This window comes from Oratosquilla oratoria, chromosome 22 (assembly GCF_046742065.1).
Source record: "Oratosquilla oratoria isolate Oo_2021 chromosome 22, ASM4674206v1, whole genome shotgun sequence".
In the NCBI taxonomy this organism is placed as follows: Eukaryota; Metazoa; Arthropoda; class Malacostraca; order Stomatopoda; family Squillidae; genus Oratosquilla; species Oratosquilla oratoria.
Genome location: NC_134798.1, coordinates 60,888,181 through 60,896,184, shown reverse-complemented (window position 1 = coordinate 60,896,184; position 8,004 = coordinate 60,888,181). Strand labels below are relative to the sequence as shown.

The window sequence follows — 8,004 nt, the reverse complement described above, 5'->3', positions numbered from 1 at the left end:
AACGTCCTTCCGTCATGGAAGGTCGCCACTTATTGTATCTTTTCTATAAAGATGCCTTTGTATTTCACAAAGGAAGTTATAACCACATTGTTTTACAAGGTTTCACATTAATTAGAAAAGTATATATATAGGTTCAGAACGCCCTCACGTTACTGATAACTGGAACTCCTTCTAATGATGTACTGAGCTCGGCATTTATACTTTTCATAAAGATTTCTTTGTATTTCGCAAAGGGTGTCAAAAAATTCCTCCAAAGAGCACCTTTCATTTGGGTCTGGCCTTGATGCGGTTTCGAGAAGCTTGTCCAACCTCGAGTCTTCTTGAAAGAGGAACATGTGCCTGTGCTACTGGAGGAGGTGTCCTAAAGAGTAGACATCAGACACTTCCGTGATCCTCTGCCCCTGCAGAAGCTCAGGGGCGATCTGCCTGTGCCTGCGAGGGTTCTCCGTCTTGGTGTAGACTTCGCTCCCGATCTCCCGTAGAGCCCCGAAGTCGATAAGGGTCACTTCGAGAACTCTCTTCCTGACCATGTGGATCATGACGTTGTCGTGTTTGAGGTCGTTATGGGAAAGATTCCGCTCCTGCAGGTCCAGCAGGATTCCTGTGATGTGCATGACTATGGTTATGATGTCTTGTTCGTTGAAGGGGAGTCCTCCGAAGGGTCCTCGGATGGTCCTTCTGAAGTTGAAGTCTCCGTGGTAGGATATAACGAGGGACGGGGGCTTCGTACACAGACCAAAGAGCCGAGGGATTCCAGGGACGTCCTGTATCCTCCAGAGGTCTTCAGCTTCGTATTTGACGCTCTCATGGGCGCCGGACGACGTGTAGAACTTCACGACACAATCGGGGCCTTCAGGTATCGAACTCTTGTAGACAACGCAGGTCCTCCCTTGGCCGATGAGAGTTCCTCGCAGGATCAGGTCGAGGACAAGCTCCTCGTCATAGCGAAACATGATTCTCCCCCTCACCGGAGGAGCATCAAATCTCTTATCAAAAAGTCTCCTGTATAGGCTGGTTCTTCATATCTGAAACTCTCCAGTTTTCCAGGGCTGTTCCAGATAAGAGCTTCTCTGCCTCAAACTCTATGTCAAGTCTCTAAAGAAAGAGAGCAATACTTATGCTTTACTTCGAGCGTGACAGTGATAACCACCCACACCTAAACAATGTTAGACCAAATCACTATACTATAGATATTTAGTTCAAAACATATGATATTTGTAGTGAACGCATCGTATTGTGCAAGAACAGAAATCGCACTGGAAATGTTGTGTACGAATCTATATCCTCTCTCTCTCTCTCTCTCTCTCTCTCTATCTCTATCTCTCTCTCTCTCTCTCTCTCTCTCTCTCTCTCTCTCTCTCTCTCTCTCTCTCTCTCTCTCTCTCTCTCTCTCTCTCTCTCTCTCTTTCAAACGTCACGAACTACCTTTCTCAGATGAGGCAAAAACGGTGCCTCCTTGCACATGACTTGTATTTTATTTTTATTCATTTATTTTTTTAATCAGAAAGGAATTTAATATAGTCTACCCTTAATACGAATTCGCTCCACCTCCAGGCAGTCTCGAACAGCCTCCACTCCTGACATCTCGCCCAAATTTGGATATGACACACACACACACACACACACACACACACACACACACACACACACACACACACACACACACACACACACACACACACACACACACACACACACACACACGGCTCGGTGGCGGATTGGTAAGGCACTGGCCTCACAAGCCGGAGAACCGGGGTTCGATTCCCCGGACGGGCGGAGATAAGTTGGGTTTGTCTCCTATCACGTGTAGCCCCTGTTCACCTAGCAGTGAGTAGGTACGGGATGTTAGTCAAAGAGTTGTGACCTTGCTGTCCCGGTGTGTGGTGTGTGAGTGGTCTCAGACCTACCCAGAGATCGGCAAATAATGAGCTCTGAGCTCACTGCCGTAGGGTGGTGTCTGGCTGTCTCGAACAGAGGCTGCAGCAGATCCGAGGTGAATACACACACACACACACACACACACACACACACACTCACACACGATTCGGTGGCGCGGTTGGTAGAGTCCCCGATTGTCACTACGGTGGTCCGGGATCGAATCCTGCCCAGGGCTGAAATAATTTCAGTATCGCTGCGCTGCGGGGTGTTACTCCAACTCTCGTGAGCGGGGAGTTGGGTTTGTGTGTACGTGTAAGACCACAGTATTACCCAAAGATCGGTCATACGAGCTCTGAGCTCTCATCCGGGAGGTTAATAACTGTCGATCACGAGTCCAACACGTGGTCCAAGACCATGGTGAATCTCACACACACACACACACACACACACACACACACACACACACACACACACACACACACACACACACACACACACACACACACACACACACACACACACACACACACACACACACACAAATACTACAAAATTACTGATCTGAAATTTGACTGAAATTTGCGAATAAATCAGATTTGCTTTGAAAGACTCGCCAACTACTTTATAGAACTTAAAGGTCTCTTGAAGCCAATTCGAGTACTGAAGATGGGAGACAGGGAGATTAACCTCTCTTACGTCCGTCCGTGTCACAGGACCACAAGGTGAGGGTAGTTACCCTTCTTTGGTCCGATTTTTTTTTTTTTTTTTTTTTTTTTTTTTTTTTTTTTTTTTTTTTTTTTTTTTTTTTTTTGTGTGTGTGTGTGTGTGTGTGTGAATTGGAACCATTGAGAAAATGGATTTTTTTTGCAGAAATTATTTTCCAAAATATACACGCCCTTTGTATCTTTGTTAACCATGTGTGAATTGGAACCATTAGAAAAAAAAATAGAAATTTCTTGAAGAAATTATTTTCCAAAATATATACGCCCTTTGTACACATTTTTGTTAACTATTTGTGAATTGAAACCATTAGAAAAAATAGAAATTTCTTGAAGAAATTATTTTCCAAAATATACACATCTTTTGTACACATCTTTCTTAACTATGTGTGAATTGGAATCATTAGAAAAAATGGAAATTTCTTGAAGAATCTATTCTCCAAAATATACAGGTCTTTTATACATTTTTTTAATTGTGTGAATTGGAACCATTAAAGAAAAATGGAATTTTCTTGAATTAATTTTCCAAAATATACACGTGTTTTGTGCACTTCTTTCTTAGCTATGGAAATTTCTTAAAGAATATATTTCACAAAATATACACGTCTTTTGTCCACTTCTTTCTTAGCTACGTGCGAACTGGAACTATTAAGAAAAAGAACGGAAATTTCTTGAAGAATTCATTTTCCAAAATACACATGTCTGCTGGAAACGGACTTTCATCTTCTTTAAAATTAATTCCTTCATTTGGGACACAAAGGGGCAAGCAAAGAACACATTTTGGAATTGTTTGCAAAAGTCTTCGCGAAAGCGCCTTCGTACGAAGTGTGTTCTCTTCTAGTATTCATGAAACCTAGTTAGATCTTGCGTGTGTCATCTAGGAATGGCGGTCTACCTTCTACTCCCTTTTCCATCTAGAAACGTTTAGATTCGTTCTCTCAGTTATGTTAGTCTAGAGAGGCCTCCATATCCTCTCTCTCTCTCTCTCTCTCTCTCTCTCTCTCTCTCTCTCTCTCTCTCTCTCTCTCTCTCCCTCTCTCCCTCCCCCTGTTCCCTCCCTCTCCTCTCTCTCTCTCTCTCTCTCTCTCTCTCTCTCTCTCTCTCTCTCTCTCTCTCTCTCTCTCTCTCTCTCTCTCTCTCTCTCTCTCTCCCTCCCTCCCTCCCCCCTCCCCGCCTCTCCCCCCCTCTCTCTCTCTCTCTATCTCTCTCTCTCTCTCTCTCTCTCTCTCTCTCTCTCTCATCTCTCTCTCTCTCTCTCTCTCATCTCTCTCTCTCTCTCTCCCTCCCTCCCTCCTTCCCTCCTTCCTTCCCTTCCCTCCCGCTCCCCGCCTCCCCACCTCTCTCTCTCTCTCTCTCTCTCTCTCTCTCTCTCTCTCTCTCTCTCTCTCTCTCTCTCTCTCTTTACCTCCCTCCTTCCCTCCCTCCTTCCCTCCCTCTTTACCTCCCTCCTTCCCTCCCTCCCCCCTCCCCGCTCCCCGCCTCTCCTCTCTCTCTCTCTCTCTCTCTCTCTCTCTCTCTCTGTGTGTGTGTGTGTGTGTGTGTGTGTGTGTGTGTGTGTATGTGTCTGTGTGTGTGACTTTCTCTCTATCAATCCATCTTTTTATTTCATTTTTTCTCACTACTTTCTCTCTATATATAGGTCTCTCTTAGAAGTTGAAAGACCTACGATTATTTCCCTTTTTATTTCATTTATTTACGAAAAGGACAAAAGCAACAACGCTAAGAAAGCTTATGCCATAGAAAGTCAGAAACCAGACCCTTCTTGTTATCGCCTCTTGACGCCCAAAAGCTTTTGGAAAAAGAAAAGAAAAAAAAATCGCGTGATTACAAACCCCCCAAAAATCCCTTTCAGAATTTTCATACAAAAAAGCAGCAATGTGGTCACTCTCCCCCTCCTCCCTCCTCCTCCCCCTTCTCCCTCCTCCCCCCTCCTTCCCCTTCCCCACCTCCCCTCCTTCCTACTCCTCCCCTCCTCCCCTTTCTCCCCTCCTCCCCTTCCTCCCCTCCTCCCCTTCCCCCCTCCTCCCTCTTCCCTCCTCCCACTCATACTCCTCCCCTCTCCTCTCCTCCCCTCTTCCCACTCCTCTCCCTCTCCCCTCTCCCTCCTCCTTCTCCCCCTCCTCCCTCCTCCTCCTTCCCCTCTTCTCTCCTCCCTCCTCCCCTCTTCCCTCCTCCTCCCCCTCCCCCTCACCCCCCACCCTCCCATTTCCCCTCCCCCGTCCTCATCCCTAGCAATATCTTTCCTCCCCTTTCTTCCCTTCTCCCTCCATCTCCTCTCCCCTTCCCTCCCATCCTCCTCTTCCTCCCTCCCTTCCTTTCTTCTTCGGCTGCGTCATTGATGGCTTCCTAACGGACAGTACTGAAGACAGTATATCAACTTTCGTCAACTTTTCGCGAATTGAGTTGGACCACGCTCGGCGTGGACGTCAATTAGGCGCCGCTTGATTGAAAGAGCCGCGCTGATTGGTCCATTTCGGTTTTGATGACCTTTTGCATGTGGGATGTCCAGGCTTCAGAGTGGGAGTTGATTGTGGGAGCTAGGGTCGAATCCTGTTCCCCACTCTCCTCCCTTTTTTTTTTTTTTTTTTTCTCTCTGTGGAAGGGGTGATTCTTGTTGATTTTTCTTTTCTGGAAAGGATGGCAGGATACCTCTGGAAGGAGGAGATAGAACAAAAAATTCCTCTAATTCATAGCTAGATTTCCATTTCTATTTTCGATTGGGGTACCTTAATCTCCCAGGAAAGGTTACTCCCCCAGGACTTCAACCCTTCCCCCAATTCACAGCTGACGTTCCTTTAATTCATTCCTAGAGTTCCCTATCTATTTTTTGATTAGAGTATATTAATACCCTAGGACCACCTCCCCCAATCCCCCGCTCCCTCCTTCCACCCACTCTCCTCCCCAAATACTCCCCCCTCCCCCCGTCACCCACCTTCCCTTAGATATTCACCCCATTCTTCTTTTCGGCCATAATGTCTTACTCCCCCAGGATTACCCACCCCCACCTTGCTCCCTTCTCTCAGACACCCCTCTCTCTAAACATTCCTTTCCCCCCCAGGACATCTCATCCCCCCGGACACTCTCCCCCAGGTTTCCAATTCCCCCAGACACCCCTCTCTCTAAACATTCCTTTCCCCCCAGGACACTCTTTCCCAGGTTTCCAATTCCCCAGACACTCCTCTCCCTAAATATTCCTTCTCCCCCGGACATCTCATCCCCCCAGGACACTCTCCCCCAGACACCCCTCTCTCTAAAGATTCCTTCCCCCCAGGACATCTCATCCCCCCGGACACTCTCCCCAAGGTTCCAATTCTCCCAGACACTCCTCTTCCCTAACGTTCCTTCCCCCCTAGGACATTCATCCCCCCAGGAATTTCTCCCCCAGGTTTCCAATTCCCCCCAGACACTCCTCTCCCTAAATATTCCTTTCCCCCAGGACAACTCATCCCCCAGGACATCTCAGCCCCCCGGACACTCTCCCCCAGGTTTCCAATTCCCCCAGACACTCCTCTCCCTAAATATTCCTTTCCCCCCAGGACAACTCATCCCCCAGGACATCTCATCCCCCCAGGACATCCCATCCCCCCCGGACACTCTCCCCCAGGTTTCCAAATGACTGCATCGGACAAACGAGTGAATCGGACTTTCTCATTAAGGAGAATCCTTTCTTCGGGACGAGATCGAAACACAAAGACCAGGAGGCCGCGGGACAAGAAGGGTCTTCTTCGTTTACTTTTTTTTTTTTTTTTTTTTTTGCATTATTTGTTTATTTTTGCTTATTTTTGCTTATTTGTTCAACTATACTTTTCTTATTATTACTATGTTCGTTTAGGTTTTCTATGTATGCATATATATATTTTTTCTTCTGGTCCTTGATTTTTTTTTTTTTTTTATCATTTTGTTCTTCGTGTGTGTGTTGGGGGGGGAGGTTCAATTTTTTTATCTTCCTTCTGGTCCTTGAGGGTTCTTCGGATCAGATTTTTCTTTCGTTTCTTTTTTTCTGGTCCCTGAGGATTCTGTCGCTTCCTATTCCTTCTCTTCCTCTCCCTCCTCCTCATCTTCCTCCTTCTCCTCCTCCTCCTCCTCTTCCTCCTTCTCGGTAACCTGTAAGGTTGACCAGCTGATTCGGTTATGTTTGGTTGACTCTCCATATTACTTCGTCCTGCAAATCTGATTGAAGGAAGTTTTTGGACGGACCAGCGAGGCTAGAAACGCTCGTAGGAATTATCAAAAAGAAATCTTTATTCAATTAAGCTTCTGCCTGGTAAACTTCCTTCTAAACTGAACGAAGACTTCTAACAGTTAACAAAAGCAGTTTTATTTATTAATTAATCTATTTATTTATCTATTTATTTTTGGCTAAGATTTAGAAAGAAATGATATAAACAAAGGACAAATTCTAGAATTTTGTCTCCATTCTAGATACTTTGTTTTCGTCTAAACAGATTATTTTATTCAGTTTAGCAAAATCCTTTCACGAAATCAAGAGATAGAATGATGGCCTGTGATGAAGGAAGAAAAAAATATGATTTTTTTTATCTTTCACGGCGTAATGAAGAATTATGCATAATTATGATTAATAAGTGAAGTTCATAATGTTCATTTGAACTGAACTATTTTTGTCAACGGAGTTCGCAACCTTGATGTCGTGTTAATTAACTAGGTTAAATCGTTCCTCTTAATATGCCATTAACCTTTGCAGTTTTTAATTTTTTGTACTACGTTCATTACAATTCCACTCCTTCAGCTGAATAAAATCGTTTGTTTCGTCAACCAAAACGAAATTATTAAGTATATCAGATGATTTGAGAAGGTTTGGGAATTTATTTTAACTAGTAGGAATGATTTATGTGTTTATTTATTTTTCTTTTATTTATTAATGAATTTATCTATTTGATTATTTATCTAATGTATTTATTTATCTATTTACTTATTCACTTATTCATTTATTTAGTTATCTATATGTTTTTTGTTTATTTGTTTATTTATTTTTATAAAGCAATCCGGCCACAGAGATTCGATTTCCACATCGAATGTCCGTCATTTATTCATCTATCTATTTATTCGATTAATTATTTATCTAGTGCATTTATTAGTTTATCTATATGTTTACTTATGTATATAATTATTCATTTATTTATCTAAATATATTTTAATTGATTTGTAATTGATTTTTTTATAAAGCAATTATTTATCTAATGCATTTATTCATTTATCTATATACTTATGTATATATTTATCCATTTATTTATTTATCTATTTATTTCTTTGTTTATTTGTTTATCTATTAATCAATTAATTTATTTATTTATTTTCATAAAGTAGTGCGGCCACAAAGATTCTGTTCCCACATGGAATGTCCGTCATTTATTTATTTATTTATTCATCTAATGCATTTATTTATTAA

At 43.3% G+C, this 8,004-nt stretch overlaps 1 protein-coding gene across 1 annotated transcript; it reads right to left on the bottom strand.

The window, feature by feature from the left end:
* Nucleotides 1-344: 344 nt before the first annotated feature.
* On the bottom strand, nt 345-953 carry LOC143037397 (uncharacterized). The gene has a single exon (XM_076205533.1). The coding sequence runs from the start codon at nt 951-953 to the stop codon at nt 345-347; it is 609 nt and encodes a 202-aa protein (XP_076061648.1).
* Between the last annotated feature and the right edge of the window lie 7,051 nt (nt 954-8,004).